General features: G+C 41.1%; 1 protein-coding gene across 1 annotated transcript in view; it reads left to right on the forward strand.

Annotated features, from left to right (window-relative positions):
* TFCP2L1 (transcription factor CP2 like 1) overlaps positions 1–21,846 on the forward strand; it is a 35,960-nt gene that overhangs the window by 8,110 nt on the left and 6,004 nt on the right. Inside the window, exons 3-14 of the mRNA XM_058840243.1 lie at positions 9,100–9,176; positions 10,752–10,857; positions 11,104–11,210; positions 11,792–11,944; positions 12,822–12,932; positions 14,645–14,736; positions 16,068–16,116; positions 16,213–16,306; positions 17,171–17,261; positions 17,913–18,013; positions 18,984–19,126; positions 21,508–21,559. Coding sequence (XP_058696226.1) covers positions 9,100–9,176; positions 10,752–10,857; positions 11,104–11,210; positions 11,792–11,944; positions 12,822–12,932; positions 14,645–14,736; positions 16,068–16,116; positions 16,213–16,306; positions 17,171–17,261; positions 17,913–18,013; positions 18,984–19,126; positions 21,508–21,559 — 1,176 coding nt within the window. The remainder of the gene's footprint in view (positions 1–9,099; positions 9,177–10,751; positions 10,858–11,103; positions 11,211–11,791; positions 11,945–12,821; positions 12,933–14,644; positions 14,737–16,067; positions 16,117–16,212; positions 16,307–17,170; positions 17,262–17,912; positions 18,014–18,983; positions 19,127–21,507; positions 21,560–21,846) is intronic.

Below are 21,846 nucleotides of genomic sequence, written 5' to 3' on the forward strand. Positions count from 1 at the left end.
AAACCCTGAAAATCGTTGCCCAAGGGAATTATCCTGTAGTGCCAGAACCACATGTGGACTGTGAGCTGTTCAAGTCATGATTTTGTTTCATGACCAGTGTTGGGCTGGCTCAGAACTTCAGATGTTAATTACTTCAAACGGGGGGGGAGGCTAAGTTTGGTGGCAGAGGGTCACTGAGAGCAGGCGGTGTGAGAAAGCCAGCCCAGTGTCCCAGTGGTACTTCAGAGTAAGTTGCCGTCATCTGCCTGTAAAGTTTTCTTGGGCCTCGTTCAGCTCTCCTGATCTGCAGTGTGTGATTTGTGGTTCTTGGCTGTGCAAAGATTTTAGTGTACAGCTGGTTAGGGTTTGGAAGGCTGGACATCTCTGCTTTATGGTGTCTTCCAGGAGTCAGCCTTAGTGCCAGTCCTAGATGGTTCAGAAAACAAACAAGCCAAAAACCCAAGCCATGAGGGAGAAACACTGACTTCTGAGAGAACTTGTGATATTGGGAGTGTTGCTGTAGAGGTGCATTAGCAAACAATGCCTCATAAACCTAATGATGGACTTAATTGGAGTCTGGGTCACACCTAAGCAAAAGCCCCAGATTTCAACCCCAGGGTGCCAAGGCATATATCCAGGTTCAAGATATGTGTGCATAAAGTGGTACATTTAAAATCTGTTGGGTGTTGTCCTGCCTCAGCTCAGCTGCAGATGTGCTCTGGCTGCTTTTCCAAAGGAAGGTGCAGGAAGCACTGGGCAAGGAATGGCTGAAGAGGATGCTGTGGAGTAGATTGCTAATTGTTTGGGTAGGAGATGAAATTGCTTACAGCAGGAGGCAAAAGAGAACCTTTGCCTCCCTTAAAAAGTCTAAAGTTCAAATTTGGTTGTCTAATCTTCTACAGCCAGAGAACCCAGTTTTAAACACTGAGATTTACAGTAAATGAAAAAAGCTGTTTTATATTGACGTTAACTCCTACGTAATTGAGTTTTTATGGGGTCACAACTGCCTGGATGTTTGTCCTTTTCCTGGAACAGTTCTTTATTTGCCTGAATGAAGTATAGAGAAGGCTGAGTGACCAGCTCTGGCTGGGTGTTCTTCTAATTTAATTATAGCTGTGTTTATGGGGATATTTTTGCTTTGTCCCGTGCTAGGAGCTGCCTCTTTTCCTAACAGTCACTGCCATCACTGACCAGGCCCCGGGCATGTGTAGGAGCTCTGCTGCTGGTGGCTTCTCCCATGTGGACAAATGCTTCATTCTTGCCTTAGGTCACAGACACAGCAGCAGTGGCTTTGTGTCATTGAGACTGTGAGTACCAGGTGCTTCCTGGTGCCTGCCCACCAACCCATGAATCCTTTTTCCCTAATTGTTATGGGGTGCCATACTCCTCCTTGACCCCTTTCCACTTTGTTCCTGGGTTTGGATGGCTTAAAAAAGTGAAATGGCTAACAAAGCTAATTTGTCTTTCCCGTTTCTGAAAGTGGCTTTTGGTGTTTTTGGTTCTTGTGGTGCACTTCATCTTTGGAGAAGGAATTTGTCTCCTGCCTGACTTTGAAGACAGCTCTGAGTAGGTTCTGGTGTCTCAGCTGAAGCCATTAATTGTGCTAGAAGCAATTTTCCCATATGTTTGGCAGCTCTGTCTTCACTTGGCAGCCCAGGATAAACAACCCTGTCTCCAAACCACACCATCCCAAAGCTCACTATGAATCTTGCTTCAGATGACAGGGTACCTCTGCGTAAGTAGAGCATCTGACTTCTGTTGTCCCTAGGAATCTAGAATCTCAGTTGTCTTTTAACCAAGAGGCTGTTTTCTATTCTTTTTGTAATCCTTTCTTCTGTTGCTAACATCTGGATGAAATTCAAGTGGGATTGTGAACTTGCTGGATTGTAGCCTGTGCACAACTCCTACTGGAAGCCCCTAGACTGCATTTTGTTCCCCCATAAATCTTCAATATCTGTGAAAAAAGAGAGTGCTCAGAAGTTCCTCAGAGTGTAATAAGAAGTATGAAAATATTGGGAAGATTTTTTTCCTCATATTCCACATTATTTTTTTACTTTACCCCGTTATCCATATCAATTTGAAATTCCTTTAATTTTGACAGAGAATTTTTGGCTGTGATTTTACAGGATTTGATGTTTGTGTGAATGTTACTGTCAATGTGAGATGATGTTGAAATTTTCCAATTAGCTTCCTCTAATTTGTGTCCTAAATGATCATATTTTAGGTAGCAGTGAGAAGCTTGAGAAATACTGTCGGTTTGACCTGATTAGCTGTTTTTGTAGGAGTAATATACATTTTTACAAGAGAATATACTTAATTTTCCTAAAAAGGTTCAGAAAAAAACACTTATTTTTCTCCCATTTGCTTCCTACCAAGCATTTATTATGTGTTCCTGAAACTAGACAGCAAGCAGTGAGATTCCTCCTGTCCCAGCTTGGTGCCCCATTTGTGACTGGTGTGGAAGGTACAGTCAGCTCTGACCCCATCTCCTTCCCTGCCCTGTGGTAGCAGCCTGATTGAGCAGCCACTCCAGGGTGGGAGTGGGACTTGCTTCTCCCAGTTTGCTATTGCAGAAATGTGGTGAAAGAAGAGACTTAACCTGAGGGCATCTAAGGGAGCTGCTAGGTGGGGTCAGGAGTTGTACTCAGCTCTTCTGCATCTCTCGTCAGCACCCTCACCCAGGACCATTCTTTTTAGTTATCTGAAACTCAAATAAATATTACACAAAAGCTACTCCTTCAGAGCTATAAAACCTGTTCAAATTGACTTAAAACAGGTTGAAACCAGAAAAAGCCTGTATTTTTTACTTACACAGAGAGAGCTGAGTTTTTCTGAGCTGGGCAGATGTGACCAAGATAATCCTGAGTGTTTCAAGTACATGCTAGAGAAGTGGAAGTTTTCACAGGGTAGGTATTTTTTCATCTTTCCATTAGAGGGCCATAATTTCTTCACTGATTAATTTGTATTAAAAATCAAAGTTTATAACATGATTTAGATTAGGTGAGATCAACTGGATGAAGTCTATGCAAAAGAAACCCAAGTGCACACAATGAAGTTAGCAGCTAGAAGTGTTTTTGTGTCCACTGGCTTGTTTTGTGTTCTCGATTCAAAGTGAGACTGTATTCTTTGGGGATTTAAATGCACCTCCCTCTCTTCAGTGGAAAGCATTGTAATTAAGGAGTATTTCTGTTAGTGCCTGTTAGCTATGAAGTGTCACCACTGTAAAACAGACCATCTTCAAAAGTCTGTGGAGAGTAGGAGTCAGAAAAATGTTCATGTAGTAAATGAGCAGTGAAATTTTCCTGCAGCAAACTTGGCTCCGAGACAGCTCTTTGGCTTTCCCACAAGAAAGAGATAGGGAAGTAGAAAAAGGGGGCAAGAAAAACCCCACATTGTAAAAGGAGGAAAAGCATAAAAGTGACATGATGACAGTGAAGCTCTGTGGTGTGGTGGTAGAATTAGGAGTTAAATTGGTGTGCTGTGTTCCTGTAGTGCTGCTGCCCTGCTGGTTGGGGCAAGCTGAGCAGGAATCTTCAGTGTTGAACTCCTGGGTACCAAACCATGGTGGAGCTAAGGGGGCTTTGTGCAAGGGGAAGGGCAGGAGGCAGATGAAGGACCAGGCTGTCAATGCTAAAGCAAGGCATGTGTAAATTGTGGTTCTGATTGCCACAGTGTAAGCAAATTCAGAAGGAGACCACACGAAAAGAATTAATGAGCACTGGTCATGACTGGGCAGCTCAATGTGGATGCAATCTGGATACTGGATACCAGAAACTGAGATGATATGGCAAGGAAGAAAAGGCTGGCTATACTGACCCTGCTCTATCTCTGGTTGCTGTGCTGAGGATGGGATGTGGGGCAAGATGGGCCTGCAGTGTTAGGATGACTCAAGTGTTCCTTTTGCATTTCCTGTCCCCCAGCTTGTCCTCCTTTGCAGAATTTCCATGTTCCTAGCATAGTGGGAGCTTTCAGGGTGGCCTATTGTGTAGCTGGTGAATTCATAATATCCACTGGATAAACATCTACAGCATCTTGTCAAATGAGGCTACAGTAACTGCAGAATATCCACCGTCATTTGTGGTTCAGGGATTGAGAGTTCTTTTGCTTCTTGTCCTTCAGAGTGTCCACACATGGGACACTTGAGCAAGTCCTATGCTAATTTTTATTTTTGCTTGTGACTGGCTAAAAAGGTGTGTGTCCTCAAGCATGCAAGTTCACATGCCAGCTCTGCCACTCTTGTGTGTTTACCCTGAGGGTTCATTAATCTTTCTTGTCAGAAAAATCTGTGTGTGCCTGATGCCCTGAATAGTTGTTTGGCTGTTTCAAAGGTGATCCTCCTGCCTGCTGGATGTGCTTTGGTTTGGTATGATGAATGCTTGCTTTTTTTTTTTCCATTCCCCCTCCTTCTGCATGGTGCATTTGACTGTCAGCATTCCTTTGTCTTTATCTGTGCACTCTTTAGGATGTCCATATAAAGTTGCTAAATGGAATTTTTATTGGCTTGGCTTAATAATCAAACACTTTCCAGGCTGGTTCTGTCTAGTGCTGTGTGGATCCATTCTGAGAAGAGGACTCTCTCTTGGCTTCCCCCCCCCGCTTTTCCACGGACTTTTGTTGGGGATATTGCTTATTCAAAGGTTAGGGTTTAATTAATTTCTGGAAAGGCTGCTTTGTTAGATTAAGTAAGGCCTGAGTCATATCAGCCTGGAACATCAGCATCCTAATTGGAAATTAGTGTATCGTATCGGTGTATTGTGCAGAAAACCACAAAATGCATAGTGCAAGTGGCCCTTGAAATGTAACACCAAAACAAAGAAAAGCAAACAGGATATTGTGGTTGTGTAGTAAATAACATTTCAACAGAATGTAACGTTGAGCTTGAAATGGTGATAATCTTTTACACTCAGAAATTACCTAAAAATTCTGGTGGCTGTCTAAATTCCATGGAAATCAGTAAGCTGTTAAACTTGTACCTTTTGAGCAGGTGAAATCATTCCTGTGTTGAACTAAATTATTTTTCATCTGTAGTAGGTGCTTGACTTTCACTTCTAATGTCCTCACATTAAGTGATCATGCCCACATTTAATGTGTGTTAATTATCAAAGACAATGCAAGTTTAAATAAGTAAGCAGTCTGTAAATCCTCCTTCAGATAGGTGGAATTGCTTCATGAATTACAAACCAGGAACTCTCTGGACCTGGGTGGTTACTACTTTACTGGGTACTACTTTGTTCATAAAGTGAGTTGCTCAAACTCTAGCCTAGGAGGAGATTACGTAAATTTGCTGTTGCCCAGAGAATGCCTGTTTAAAATAGAAGTTACAGTATATCATCACCTGCCCGGGTTTTTGTTGGTGCCTTTGAAGCTTTCAATGAAGTCGGGAAACAAACTGCATCTCAGGAATGTGCTGTGATGTTCTGAATATTTATTACTGTTCTGTTTTCTGCCTGAGGAAGGGAAGAGGGATTGTGGTGAATGAGGGGAGCACTGGGTCACACAGATGTGCAGGAGGCTGCTGCAGCATCAGCTCTGCTGGGGATTGCTTGCAAAGCGTCCCCTTCATTTCAGGTGGTGGCAGAAGTGCTTTAGGTGCCCCTGTACATGTGTCCAGTATTACACCTGACCTGGGCTACTCAATCAAATCACTGCAGTCTCAGCACTGGTATCCTCTGCTCCTGTCTCCAGGTGTCTTTACCACCTCGTATTGACTTGGAAAGTTGTAGTCTGATCTGTATTAGTGTGTTTCCATCTGTGACAGATGAAAAAACTCAGTATGGGGGAGCTCTCTATTTCAGCTTTGTTTTGGGTTTAGCTAGTTGTAGTCTGACTTAGGAACTGGAAATGCAGATTGTTTAGTTACACCTACAGATGTGTTTCTTTACAGGTTTGGATACCTGACTAAATGATCTGTTAGTGATTTAGTTTTAGCAGAAAACTGTCAGTGTGTGCCTGCTCTTGCTGGTGTGTCAGCGATGCAGGATTCATAAATGATCTGTGTATCAGAGCCTTCCATGACTCCTTTGCCCTCTTTGACACCAGGGGGAGTTCAGCTTTCTTCAGGTTAGATTGCTATTATTCACTTTATTTTACAAAGGGATTTTGTTTTCCAAAATCCAGGTGGTCATTCTTCAGAGCCTTTTTTCTCTACAGTAATAATTGCAGGGCTGAGATTGTAATTCACTATTTCAGGAGTTCTGCTGGTAGTGATGGTGGAAAATACAGGGTGAGCAAGGTTTAGACAGTATTTTTCAAGGAAAAAGTATAATCCAAGCAGTTTAGTGCTATAAAAGTACAAATATCTGAATGATGTCCATGCTAATAAATTCTGGGTACTATAAGCCACAAAGCAATGAATTTGCTGGAAAGCTTTAAGGAGAATAAATTAAAAACCTCTACCAGAAGATGGATATATAAGGGAACTTTGAGGAATTGGGACCAAATTCTCATTGACAGAATTTCACAGAGAGGGGAAAATACCCTGATGTTTTCTGAAGTTTGGCTGGGAGCAGTCTTGTTTGATAATCACGTAGCAACTCAAGTTAAACATTCAGAGTTCAAGGGGAAAGCAGTTAGCATAAAATACCATTTCGATTGAGGTTTTTTGTGGCATAAACTGCGTTCCAGGGCTTCCATCAGATGACCCATATATCTTTCATCAAAGCATGTTATTTCCTCTTTGGCTTTCTGTTTAATATTAACTCTGTCTGCACTGCAATTTCTTTTTTACTGGTCTGCAGGATCTGTTTCTGACTCCCTCCAAGGTGAATCACTCCTGTCAGGTGGAGATGTGTGGTGCCCACTGCCTGCCACACTGCAGTTCTGTTCCTATCCCATGCCAGGGGTCGGAGATGGCATGCTGCAGAGTTTTTGAGGCTTGATGCTAATCTGAAAGGAACATGGATGATGGTTTTATGTCCATTAATTTCTTTTGTCTTACTGTAACTGAAGATAAACAGATCAGGCTGACCAATGAGCAAGAGTGCACAAGGGTGTCCCAAAACCTGCTTGTTCTTGAGATATTTGCTGAATGTCTGGCAATGCTTCTGGTTTGACCATTGCCTTCCTCCATAGCACAGCTCATACCACTACATTTTTCTGTCCCTGTTATCCCTGAGTACAGTCACAGATGTATTTTACTGTCTCTTGCTTTCAAAACCTAAATTAATCTTCTGTAATGATTAATTAGCCTTATATTTGCATGGGGATGAACTTTAAGTGTAAGAGATGCTTGGCTGTAAATGGGTTCAAGATGATGAACGTCATGACTCTATAGCTGGTGAAGTGTATCTCCAGACTGAAGCACTGAGCAGCCAATTTGTACAACACAGATAAACACCAAGTTCATACAAGTACACAGTTCAGCAGATGTGGCACTTGGGGACATGTTTTAGTGGTGGACCTGGCATTTGTAGGTTAATGGTTGGACTTGATGGTCTAAAGGGTATTCTCTATGATTCTCAGCAAAAACCCTTTAACCTGACCTCCATATTTTTAATGCTAATATAACAGTATTGATTATGTATGTATCTCTAAAATCTGCCAGGTGAACAATATTAACATGTATCAGTGGGAACACAAGAAAGTCTTGTGAGTTTATGTGTGCAAGACCTCAATTTCAGGACTGTGGTTTACAAAATCTACTTTTGTTGTCCAGCAGTCTTCAAAGGCAGGTCACTTGTAATTTTATTTTACTTATGTGCCAAGAGATGGGTAAAGATCTGTGCATGTTTCCATGGTTATTTTGGTGCTTCATATGCTCTCCCCATGCTCTAAGTCGCTTGCTGGATTCAAGGGTCATTTCCTGTTTGCAGAACTCCTACTAACATCAGTAGGGCTGTTGTGCAAACATGTGGGGCTTCAGTATTGCCTCCCTTGTCCTTTTTTTTCTTTTTCCTATCTGCCAGCCATCTAAATAAGCACAATTCTCTCTGCTCTGTGGATATGGTGGGTACTCATGTGGGTGGGATTCTTAAAAGGTGTTCTGTCTCTCTGAAACATCTGCTGTCTTAAGTCTTCCACTTCTAAATCCAGATCCAAAAATTTACCATTTTTGTCTCTGCTGGTAGAAACTGCTTAGAGGGAGATAGATCTGCTTTGCAGTTTTCTGCAGGGCCAGTTCTGCAGAGATACTGGTTGAGCCAGAAAATCCAAACTGATCTCCTCCTTGGTGCCTGCCTTGTCATATCCTGTGCATTTTTCAGGAAAAGGGAGGGTAGCAGGATGTACAAGAAAAGCTAGCTATAAGGTATAAATATGCTCCATTAATCCAGATGGTCCTATCCTGCCTTGGTGCTGGTTGCAGGTTTATTGTAAAGACGTGGTGTAGTACAGTGAGCTTTTGTATTGTCTCAGTCATTTCTGCGCTTAAGGTATTGAGATATCAGTCTCCTTTGTCTGCTGTCAGCCTCAAAGAGATGTTATTTCATAAACCAGTTAGCTGAATTCTGTTAGGAATTAACTAAATTCCTTATGTGAGGGTGGTGGTCGGGTGGTGAAGTGTGACTTTCCTTCCTGGAACTGGTCCTTACACGTGCTGTAATACCCATTGCTGTCTCCACACGTCTGAAGGAATATTTAAGCCCTTGGAAATGAATTTTCAGGCCTTATGAAACAAATTTTGTTTTTGTGGTTCACCAAAACACCTTACAGACCTGTCTCTTCCCTGAAGAAGGCAAGATTTTCCCCAATTGCCATCCTCTGCAGAATCGTTCCTGGACCTGTTGTGCCAACACCTCCTCACACAGCCATTGCTTTGGCAGAATTGCTTTAGCAGAAGGGACAGACAAAGGCAGCACTGTTGCAGCCATGTGACATGGGGGGACACAACTGCCTCAAACACCCTGGTGACTTTCTGGAGGGTGACCAGAAAACCATAGCAGCCCCGGGGGAAAACTATAATTGATGCCCTAATGGAGAGCTTTTAGCTGCCAAAACGCAAACCTTCCCCTCAGATTTCTGCTGTGCTTTAGTGCCTATCGATTACTGGGGCAAATGCATTATGTTAGCAAAAATAAGCTTTCCCTGATCAAACGTATGCTTTATCAGCCACATAAATGCCAGCATGACTCTCTCATTGCTACAACATATTAAACACCTTGGAAATGTTTCCTTAAACTCTAGGTCAGTCTTATGAAATCCGTCTACTTGAGAATAGGAAATTGGGAGAGTTTCAAGATTTAAACACAAAATATGTAAAGGTAAGGAGAAATATAGATTTCTTTTCTTCCTGCTACTACATACAGCCTTTAATGAAGGGCCTGACCTTGCTCCCACTGAGACAATGGAAAACACTTTGCCATTGTTTTTAATGGGAGCAGGGGTGATGGAGTTGTTGAGTTCTAGTTTCATGGGACTATGCAGCTTGGCTTTGCAGGGCTTCAGGGGAACCTTTATTCTGTTTATGATCATGACCCCAGAGTTTCACTATGAATATTGGGTTCAGGGGAATCCCAAAGTTCAGTGGTGAACATGGTCAAAGATGTGGAGAGGCAGACTTGTCTCCCTACTGAATTGCAGCAACATGCCTGGGTTGTTATGTGACAAATGGAGGGCCCAGGTGTTTACATAGTTCTGCCAGGCAGATTCTGTATAGCTCCAGTTTACTTTGGTAATGGGCATAAGGGTGAACATAAAGAACTTGATCATTTGGTTTGGGGGACTATTTCCTGTTGTTTTCTCCACTGCCAAAACAGTTCAAATTCAAAAATGTTGGTCTGGACCCTGGTTCTGGATCTAACCTTCAATTCTTGGCTGTTCTGCCTCAGGACTTCCTTTGAGAAGTGGGAACTAGTTGCAAAATTTGCATTCCAATTTGGATTTCAAATGTTGTCCAAGTTTAGGCTGTTCCCTATTTGTCTTTTTGCCCATTTCAAGTAGTATGTGGATTGGGATTCCAATTTTGCAGGTGTTCCCACTGTGGCTGGTTTGCATTTTGAGGCTAGGGTTTGATTTGGACGTTTCTCAGGTTCACTGGCAAAAATTGCTCACTCACTTGATACAGAACTCCCCAGCAAGAGTGTGGGCTTGAGAAACTGGGATGTTAGGGCTCATTAACTCCTGTGAAGTATAGCACTCTGAATATTCAAAAGAACACATTCGTTAGGAGTATTTAGGACTTGTCTGTCCTGGGGATTGCCTTTATTCCAGCCTTTTTTCTCCAGTTATTGGCATGGCTGCACCATTGCAGACTGGCCTGCTGTGAGGCGTTTTCCATCTCTACCTACCCTTGTTTAACTACTCCCGGGCAAATCCAATGACTGGCTCTTAATGGCTGGAATTAGGTTTAATTCCCACTGACAAGGTGTTCTGGACATGTCAGCTCCATTGGTGCAGGGACAGGTGAGCTGGCTTCCACATTTGCAAATCAGAGTGGGATATACTGGGGTTGGGACATGGTATAGACACATTAACTATTACCCCCCTATGAGCCTTTAGGGGTAATGAGGCAGTATAGTGATGTTCACATGCCATGACACCCAAGATTAGGTGGACATTGCTATAGTGCTTCCAGAGTGAATCCCAGAAAGCTGTACAGGGCTGTGTTACTCCTGTAAGATGTGCCCTGTGAAGGGGGAAGTGTGTTTCTCTCTCAGGGGTCCCTTAGGAATGTGATACACATGGTGATGGGTCTCTTAGGTGGACCCTTCTACTCTCCTCATGAATGGGGGTGAGAAACATAACAGATCAGCTTTTGCTTCTACTCTGGAAAACCAAAGTCATCTTGAGAGAGGATTCTGGATCCCATTGCTCATATTGCTATCTTTTTTTAACAGAGTATAATTCGTGTAGTTTTCCATGACCGCCGCCTGCAGTACACAGAGCATCAGCAGCTTGAGGGCTGGAGGTGGAGTCGGCCTGGGGACCGCATCCTTGATATAGGTGAGACTATTTCCTTGTGGCACCTCTGCAATGCTGGGGAGATGAGTGGTGTTTGCACCTAAACATGTGTGTTTAGGTTTTTTATGAGTCCTCTATGTCTTTGGGAGGGAAGGAAATCTAGCACTATAGGTCCCAAGTAGAGATGTCTTTGATGGCTTCGCTTTCTCATGCATGTTCTGATTGTATGGAAATGCTTTCTCCTCTTCAATTTAATATTTTTAAAATTTTAGGGGTTTTCTTCTACAGATATCCCACTGTCAGTTGGTATCTTGGATCCCAGGGCTAGTCCGACCCAGTTGAACACTGTTGAATTTCTCTGGGATCCGTCAAAGAGAGCTTCAGCATTCATTCAGGTAGGAGATTAAGTCCTATTTCTATAGTAAACACAGTGGTTAGATATCTTTTAAAGACCTGGGGAGATAAAATAGGCAGTACGTGAACAGGAGGGAAGGATGTTAATGATAATTACTAACTCATGTGACAATCATGTGTAATTAATTTGTAGGATACTCACTAACTCAGTTTGCTGGCTTTTTGTTAGTGTTGGAGTACTACCTTCTGCTGCCAGGATTTCCTTTAAAAAAATACTCAGACACTGGTGTTGCTTTCATGGATAGGTATTGTCTTGAGGAAATGGTTCATAACCTGTTAGTTTTCCTTGCTTTCCTCTTTCATGACTATTTCTCATTCTGAGCATCAGCTATCTGTTTTTAATATGAATGAGGGATTTACTTTAATCAAAGGATGCTTTTCCTGATGCCCTGTTTCTCTCTGAGCTGCTGGTTCTCCTGATTTTGTCCAAAGGAACAGAAATGAAAACATATGAACACACTCTTAGTTTTTTGTGAGGAATCAAAACCTCATGTTCAGGCAGTATCTGAAATTCAGATGAGCACAGGTTCTCCAGAGATGAGCACAGCTTCTGTTTTGCCAGGTACATTGCATCAGCACAGAATTTACTCCACGGAAGCATGGAGGAGAGAAAGGGGTGCCCTTCCGGGTGCAAATCGACACCTTTAAGCAAAATGAAAATGGTGAATACACAGAACACTTGCATTCTGCAAGCTGCCAGATCAAAGTGTTCAAGGTATGAGGTGGTTTTGGCTTTGTCATCAACTAGATTAAGGCACAGGAATGTGCAAAAATTTCAGATTGTGTAGGATCAATGCAAATATTGGAGTAAAAGAACAGACTTTTAACTAGGTATGCTCAAGATCTTAAACAGGACTCCTGTGCACATGGTGGCATAAACACTGACCTGCACAGCAATTCTAGCTGAAGTGTTGCACCAGGACTTGTGCCAGTCCATTGTGCCTCAAACACTACGAAAATTCTGAAATATTTAGGGTATCCAATGTGTTTTGATGCTTCCAGGCAATCAAGACGTTATGGCATCTTCAGTTTCTTTGATTGAATCCTACACAAACTATAAAATGTTATTGTGGAGATCTTAAATACCTTTTTGTTGTCATTATTGGAGCAGAGTTTGACTCTGTGATACCTGGAGGAGAAAAAGATTCAGAGAAAAAGCATCTTTGAAGCTCCTAATCCAGGCATGGCAGACTTATAACTACTTAACAACAAACTCTCCATTGGCCTGTTTTCTCAAGGGATCTGCTGCTCTACTTTTGTTCCTGTGAGCAGTGTCTTTCCTCTTTCTGGAAAGATGGTACAAATGCCAGTTGAGGTGCATAACTTATGGACTGAAATAGTTGGAATCACATCTCATGACTGTGGTCAGCTTATTTTAGAATTGCAGTAGGCGTTAGTGGTGGATGTACAGGAACAGTAGGGATTTTTGATTAATTCTTTTGTCTAGAAAATGCAGATCTAATCTCGTTTCATATGTAGAATTCCTGTAAATCTTAAGGAGGCTTTGGGGAACAGATTAGATAAATCTGTTGGCCTCTGTCTTCAAACTTGTAATACTTGGCATAAGGGAGAGCCTGTGCTTGTACTTATAGCCTAAAGGAGCAGACAGAAAACAGAAGACTGACAGGGAAAAAATGGAAAAGAAGACTATCCAAGAGAAGGAGAAGTATCAGCCTTCCTATGAGACAACTATTCTCACAGAGGTAAAGTGTTTTAGATACATCATACAACATCATTTTGGGAGATAAATGTAAAAGAAAACAGCATCTGAGCCCTGGAGATTGTCTTGTGGAGACACGTATGCTCAGATCTGAGTGAAACTGAGAGTGGAGCGAAATTATAAAATGACTCACTGCTGAAATTTATGAAAGATGCCAAAGTTTTTTATGTTTTGGGGTATAAACCAACCCTTAGCAGCCTGGCTTTAAAAAAACCCAAACCAACTTTCTCAATTTCCACTGTGCTTCTGGGCACTTGTCATGGCCTCAGGTGCCAGTTGTATGAAAATACAATTGTCTGTATATTTTTTCAGAACTGCTTGGCAAAAGCTCCTGTTGGAGATGGGGCACTTGAACAGATGCTGATTAAATTATTAATTTGTTTTTCTGTGACTGTGCCTATGAAGCTGTTGTTACATGCAAAATCTGAGAAGATTCTAGGTTGTACTCTAGTAATATCTTGTGTCTTATATTCTGATGCATCCGGTGTAGAGTTGTATGTGTTTCTGCCCCTCCCTGTCATTACTAAAATGTTTGTATAAACTTACCATAGGCTGCACAATTAGTCAGCAACAGGACACAAGAAAGGGATTTAAAATTGTTGTTCAGTCTCCCTATGGGAATGACTTGCTGCTTGATTTAGTTCTTATTTTTTTTGGAGCAGCTTGCTGGACTTCAAAAAATGATGTTAATTATTCTTAATTTCTATCAACTTCCTGTTTGTGAGATCCAGTCTCTCCCACTCAATTTTCCTCATGTTGCCAGGAGCAACCAGCATGTTTTCTGATTGACAGACCTAATTCTACTGAGCTGGCAGATCCCAGACTCTCCCTATGAGCTTTGATGCACTTTGACATATTGTGTGGGGAAATGTGGGTTGCCAAAGAGTTAAATATTTGCCAGTGCTTGTGGAGATGATAAAATATTTGCTAGTGTTTGTGGAGATGATAAAGCTCCAAAGCTACACTTGCTGTCTTTTTATCATTTCAAACAAGGCCACTACAGAGCATTTTCTTGAGCCCTTAGTGGTGGGGGGTTCAACAGGGCTAGATTTCTCCTGCTGATTACTGTGGCTTAAATTCAGAACAGAGTCACCAATTCTAGCTGGGTTACTCTGGTTTTACACTACTGTCATGGAATGTGGAGTCTGACCTATATTTGTGAAGGCTTTTAGTAGCTTTGTGTCTATCTTAAATTTTTCCCATCTAATATCCATTTATGACTGTGCTGTTCGACTAACGGCCAGAGGTTTCAGCAGGCTGGTTCAAATTCTGCTCTTTTGCTGGTATAAACCTGAAGCAATGGCACTGGAGCATTTTTGTCACTCTTGCCTGGATTTAATTAGGGGTTTATAATTGAGACCAGGGGTATTTCTGTATCATTGCTGCCTTCAGTCTGAGTTGACTTACTGGCATTGCTCTGACTTACAGCTGTGCACACTTTGGCCCAGTGTTATTTGGGGACAGGCTTTGTGAAATGGGAGAAAGAAATATGGAATGCACAACTGGAATCAATCTGGCCCCCTGACAGCCTGCTTGGAGAGCAGTGTAGAAAATCCATGGCCCATCTCCTCTTCCCAGCAGGAGTGATGAGCTGAAGTTAGTGGCGTGGCAACAGCATGAATGTGGTATTAGAGGAGAATCGAATCCTTTATTTCCATCCTTATGAAAGTTTCCCTGCTGCCTTTCTTCCAACAGTGCTCTCCCTGGCCAGATGTGCCTTATCAAATGAACAATGCTCCTTCTCCAAGCTACAACAGTTCTCCCAACAGCTTCAACCTCGGAGATGGGTATGTAACAAATACGTGCTTTATGTTTCATGTTGATATGGTAGCCTTTGTGTATCCATGCATTTCATACCCTGGAAGATGATACTAAGGATCACCACCCTTTCTAGTGAGGAGGAAGTATTTTCCAAAAGCCTCTAAGACCTCCCATCCAGGAATTCCCTGCAATGTAGAGTGCTGTTTGTACGTGCACTGTTCATGTGGTGGCTGGAAGGTGAGCATCAGAGGGTCTCCAGGGCAGTTCCTGGTGAGAACTCGCCATGCAATCCCCAGTATCTTCTCACAAGTGTGTTAGAGGCTTTCAGAACCTCTTCAGAGTTGGTATTTCTTCCGTACTTTGTCTTGCGATAGTTTGGGGTGCTGAATTCCAAGTGAATGACGTGTAAAAAAATCCTGTTTGGGCAAAACAGCCTGGGTTTTGAGATGCCATTTCAGAACAAAGGACTAATGAAGGCATGTTTAATTCATCAAATAGCCATCATAATGAGACAGCTCCAGTGATTCTGAAATGCTGAAGATGGTAACTGGTGTCAGAAAGGTACAGCAGTGTCCCTCAGTACTTAGGAGTCCTCCCTGCTACATACTTCCCCTTAGGAATTTGGCATAGGCCTTTCTCTTTTGGTAGGACTCTGCTGTCTTACTGCCTTCCCACACAACTTAATTACCAGGTTGTATTAACCCATGTTGTATCACTAATTTGCAATGAATCCCCTCAACCTATGAGAAAGAACAAACGCTGAAATGACAAAATTTTATGTTAGTAGAGATCTGAGTATTTTTTTTCCTTTGGTAAAATCCCTGATATGTTTAGGAGTCCTGTCTGTGTTTAGGAGAATTTAGTAGAAATGTGGTTTGTGCATGATTTATTGCATTTGATTATGTTTAAGATAACACCAGGGTTGAATTATAAAGTCCTTGATTCAATTTTTGTAAAGAATTACTATTAGACAGTGGATTTAGCTAGGATATTTCTGACTTACAGAAATTTCGAGTTCAGCCGCCCTGTAGGTTACAATTTTCTTGCTTAGATGATGTCACATTAGTGAGTCAACCATATCCATGAGCTTGATTGAGGTCAGTAAGCCTGAGTTTTTCTCTCAGTCTCGAGGAGGACCTCAACTGACTGACAAAAGACTCAGGTAGAGAGGGTTTTTTTTATTCTTGTTCCAAATTTTGAACACCTTTTTAAAAATCTGATAGAGAAAAAAAGCCAAGTTGGATGTAACTTCTGAAAGTTGAGTCAAATAGAGGAGGGGAAAGAAGATGGACACTGCAATGTAAAATTTAAAATAATGTGTTTTTTCTCTCTTCCAATTTTATATAATTTCTTTTAGCAACAGTTCTCCAACCCACCAAATGGAGCTCCTGCCTCCCAGCAATGATGTAAGTACTTGAGATCATGTTAATGTGGTGCTTTTCTCTTTTAGGACACTGGTGAACAGTTCATTTCAAGACCTTCTTATTCTTTTTGCAATGTAGCATCTCCTTCCTTCTGCTTCTATTCAAGATGCCCAGCAGTGGCTTCATCGTAATAGGTTCTCTCCATTCTGTAGACTCTTCTCAAGTTTTTCGGGTGAGTTTAAACAGTCCAATTGTTGTTTTTTTTCTCTTCTGTAAGTGAAGCTCATGTAGCATCTGCTGCTGGCCACTTTTGATGGGATCCTTGGTCTGATCCAGTGTGGTTGTTCTTTCCTTCTTAGATTAGTTACCATTAGTCAAAACAGTTTGTAGACCTCTAGAGTAAGTAAAAAGGGAAGAAAATAAATTAAGATGGAAGGGATTTCCCAATTTCATTAAGTACAACTTTGAAGCAAGTCCAGGGCCTTGTGCAGTTGCCTTTGAATATCACCAAAGTTGGAATTCCACAGTCTCTCTAAACAACCTCTTCAGATACTTAACTATTCTGACAGTGAAAATGTCAGTTTTTTCTTCTATTTAATCAGCTTTTCATCTTCTGTCTGCTGTCTCTCATCCTGTCCCTGTGCATGTTTAAGAAGCATCTGGCACCTTCACTGTACCCTGCCATTAAGTAGTTGTACATGCTAGTAAGATGTGGAAGGGGCAATGGTTAGATGTGTTGAAAACACGAAGAGGCTCTCTCTAACTTGCAGCATGATGAAATAACTCAGTGAATGTGACAATTACAGAAGACTGGGTCATTTAATGGCCAGTGTGAAATATCTAACTTGTTTATGAGTTGGCTGGAGTATTTTCCAGTGCAGCACTGTTCCTTTGGCAGCTTCCAGCTTTCTGTTTCACAATGATTTATTTGAAGTGCACACCTCTCTGAATTTGCAACTTCTCTGTGTAAATCTATCTGGTTAACTTTGTGGATTCTCTACTCCCTCTACCCCTGCCCTTTTCTGCTGCCCATACATACTATTTGGAAACAAAGATTTGCTTAACTTCTGAAGAAAACTCAATTTGAAATATGTAGGTGCCGACTTACTGAAGATGTCCAAAGAAGATTTTGTTCAAATCTGTGGGCCTGCTGATGGAATTCGGCTCTTTAATGCAATTAAAGGAAGGTTTGTACTATTTCCTTCCTATTTTTCTTTAGGATCCCTTGATAATGTCAGTTTTAACCAGAAGTTCATCCTGGAGCTGTAGCATTTAGATTTCCTTTTCATACTTCTCTCATGGACTGGAGATCACAATGATGCTCAAATCCAAGCACATGTCAGAAATGTTACCAAAACGAAGCAGCATAATGTGGATCTCTAGTGGTTTATTTGCTACCAGCTGATAGCTTGCATCCATTTCATGGGATACACAGCCTACGATACCCCATGCTGCATCTCCATCAGAGGTAACAAACAATAAAAAAACAAAGCCCTGAAGCCTCAAATGACTCTTAAACTTACTTTCATTGCAATAACCTCATAAATTCTACAGCTGAGCAGGATTTAAATCAGTAGAGGCAGGTATGATGAACTGTTTAACAAGTGCTATAAACTCCTTGTTCTTATCTGATCTTGAAAAGCTTAAGGTGCTCTGGATCACCTCCCAAAGGTCTCTTGCTAGACATCCTAAACAGTCTAGTCACCAGCATCAAAACTGTCCCTTAGTTTGTTATTTATGCACAGCCCGAATGAGTCCATCTCTTGCTGTTTGATAGCTGTCTTGGAACTATTTCAGGTCTACTAAATAACTTACTACTGCTTTTGATTAATCCATAGAAATGTAAGGCCCAAGATGACAATTTATGTCTGTCAAGAGCCAGAGCAAAACAGGTCCCACCTCCACCAAAAACAAGAAAACGGAGATGGCAGCCTTTGTGGTAAGTTCTTATGTATGGATTTTGTTAAACACTTGCCTGGTGAGAGTGCTGCTTTCTGCCTGAGCTCCTATGAGGCACAGCTGCATGTCCTTAGTGTTTGAAGGGATCCTGTTTATCCCAGTTTTGCCACTTTGGTTATAGTTTCACGGCTACAGATTCCAAAGGGTGCTGTCTGCCTGGGGGACAGACCCAGCTTACAAATTATCTGCAGAATACCACAGCAAAATCTCTGTTCAGTTTTTAATAGGGAAAATAGCATTAAAAGCCACCCTTCTATCCACTGTTTTCTTTAGATCATGTCCTGTTTGAAAAAATTCAGGGAAATGGAAGGTTGGTAGGTCTTAAAGTGAGAATATAATTCTTGAAAGTTCAAAGCTTTTGGAAATTTGTCATCCTTCATGACACAATGTACAATCAAATGAGAGCAAAGATTACCCTTAAATCTTGCATTTAGTAATAAACAGGCACAGCTTTCCTACCTGATAGCTATAATTTGGATTAGATTTCTAAAACAATACTGTCATCCATGTTGTTACCTTCTTCATAGTATGTTTTAGTTTGTGCCCATGGGATCAGTGGATGGTATCTAATAAAATACTGCTTTTGTGTGACATAGCATGTGTTTTACTCTTTGATTGAATTATTTTTTTGAACTTCTAAATCGGTAAAAGGAGATTATCCAAAAATATAAGGGGCTTTACGAGAAGGCTGTTTTAGCGCCCCGTGATGCAAGTCGTAATTAGTCCCCATGTTTTCCTCTGGGTAAAAGTTGTGTGTGCTTTAATTGCCTGCATACAAATAGTGGGTATTTTTCTGCAAATCATCAAGCCAGATATTTGGGGGATACTTTAAAATACTAAGCTTGTTTATTCCATTTGATCATTCATCTTAAACCCGTTTGGTTGTTGATGCTGAGTGACTTGGTGCCATCTGTATTTGCCGTTCCTTAACTGCTTTCCATTTGTTGCAGTGTATCATGCAATCTTCTTAGAAGAATTGACCATTCTGGAATTAATGGAGAAGATTGCGAACTTGTACAGCATTTCTCCACAGCAGATAAATCGGATCTACCGGCAGGGACCCACAGGGATCCATGTATTAGTGAGCAATGAGGTAAGGGGGCTAAAGGGGGTTACATCTTTGTCAGAGATGTAACAGTTGTCCGACTTCTTAAAGTTAGAATGAGCTCTCAAATTATGGCATTTCAAGAGAGAATTGTAAAGCCATCAATCCCAACAAGTTAAAGTAAATACCGGGAGCAAATCGGCCATGGACAGCACTGACTTCAGTGTGGTTTCTAGACTGTTACTTTGTAAAAGATGTTTGGGTTCTTGTTTGTTTTTTTTAATCAAAAGAAGACAAAATTGTTCATTTATTGCTCTCTACAACTACCTGAAAAGAGGTTGTAGCAATGTGGGGCTCTGCCTCTTCTCCTAAGAAACAAATGTCAGAATGAGAGGAAATGGCTCAAGCTGTACCAGGGAAAGTTTAGATTGGGTATTGGGGAAAAAAATTTTTATTGAAAGGGTTATCAAGCATTGGAACAGGCTGCTCTGGAAAGTGGTTGAGTCACCATCCCTGAGGGTGTTTAAGTCATGTAGCTGTGGCACTTGGGGATATGGTTTAGTGTTGGGCTTGCTGGTGCCAAGTCAATGTTTGTGCATGATGGTCATAGGGGTTTTCTCCCACCTAAATGATTCTATTAATTCCTTTTAATTTTGGCTACTTACACACATTTTGAAATGAGGATCTAAATTTATTTCAAAATAAATAGGTATGTTGCCCAAAGAAAGTAAGTTTTAAAATTCCTAGGGCAATTAGTTTTACATCTTGGCCCATGATTCCAGGCACTGAGTCTGTCACTATATACACACACTGTAATTTATGGACCTCTGCTACTGTTTCCTATTATATGATGCCTTAATTTAGTTCATTCCATTAACTTACAGGTTAATAGTGAGTTGCCCTTCATCCTCTTTTCCTCCTACTAAACTACTTACTCATTCATGCACCAGAATCACTTAAGGAGCTTCATTTATAAGAAGCATTTTTAAAACAAATGAAGCAGAGCGTAGGTCTCAACTGGAGCCTAAATTGAAGGCTGTAATGCTTATTCCTGAAGTCTCCTTGCTATTCCAGCCTGATTAAATCTGAAACTTTGATGCTTTATGGATGCAAAGTGCTTGGAGGCAGCTCTTGGTAGGGGAATTGCATGAACCAGCCTGGGTAGAAAGCTTTAAGTATTTGTTTAAGTTATTTATTTACAAGGTCTATTGCTTTTCTAATATTTTTTTCTTGTTCTAGTACTATAGTGGCAAGAGTGTGGTACTCTGAATGTACTTCATGCATCATTAGGCAAAGACATGCAAACTGGCCAGAGAAATTTGATTTGAAGGAGTAGAGACTGGATGTTAAATCCAAAAGAGTATAGGGAGATCAATCTAAATTGAAAAGGGTATTTTGATGTGAGAACTTGCAGCTGAAAAATGTACTTCTTGAATGATACCCAGTAGCTAGGAAAAGGCTTTTTCACAAAGCTGGATTTCATGAACTGATTGGAGAGGTTCTGATCATACCTCTCTTCTCTGAAGCTGTGTCCAGCATTTGCTTCAACTGTATGAGACACCTCCTGAAGGTAATTCACCTCTTTAATCCCACATAGCTACTCTAAGATGGGAGGAAGCATTGGCTAAGGATGAATCTTAAATGGGCTTTTCATATTAGATCTGAAATAATCTCTTCGTTTAAAGGTGTTACTAGAATCTGCACCTTTTCTGAAAATCTAGTTGCCGCTTATGAGTAACTCAAACAGCTTTAGGTTCTAGTCTTTCATCCCATGATTTGCCCCTCACAAAGGTTTCACTACAATTCCTGTTCCTTGACAAAATGCAAACAGGTAAATGATTCCTGCAAGCACAGCATCTATACTAATATCTGATCAAAACAGCCAGATAGATGCTGCTGGGGTGGCTTTTCAGTAGCAATTTCTTTATTCAGCAGGGAGTCCATTTCTTGGGGTTTACCATTTCTAGGTATTCTTTAAATGCTAATGTACGTTCAGCTGAGCTCCATCATTTAGCTGAATATGTAATTACCCCTGTTGGATTTTTAGGAAAGGGACTACCTTAATCCTATCTAAACTAGTACAGTTTCACTGAAAGCAGCAAAGAACATGATCTTTAATAGAATAATTGGAGTGGTGTAAGAACCTTCAGGATCAAGAGCGGCAAAGAGGCTGGTAAAATGCTGAATAAGCTAGATCAGTTTCAGGCAAGCACATTTAGTGTGAACTTCCCTTAAACACACTAGCAACTGCACGGACCTTAATTATCAGTTGTGTATGTTAATAATCTCATGGGCAGGGTTACTCAGGACTGTGCAGGACTAGACACCAAATGCTGTTTGATACCTCTTCTCTAAGTCTGGCCCTGAAAGAAATGTGAATTTAATTGCTAAAAATGTGTTGTGTTGGCTTTTTTCCTTCTGCCCTTCAGATGGTGCAAAACTTCCAGGACGAATCTTGTTTTGTTATCAGCACATTAAAAGGTGTGTATTGCTGCTGCTGTTACCTGTTACTCTAAAGATAATTCTTCCTTTCAATTGCACTAAATGTTATCACAAACTCAATGCTGTTATCCTGAAAAGATAAGTAATCTAATCCAGTGTAAGTCAAGGTGTTGACTACACTATGATAGACTGATTGATCAGTGCTTTACTCTCAGTTACACTGTTATGAAAATTTCATAAATCCATTGACATCACTCACATAAATGAGCAGGAAATCTTTGAGTAAAATTATAAAATATGGCAATATGTAAGGTTTTTTATGTGAA

This window comes from Poecile atricapillus, chromosome 5, assembly GCF_030490865.1.
Source record: "Poecile atricapillus isolate bPoeAtr1 chromosome 5, bPoeAtr1.hap1, whole genome shotgun sequence".
Lineage (NCBI taxonomy): Eukaryota > Metazoa > Chordata > Aves > Passeriformes > Paridae > Poecile > Poecile atricapillus.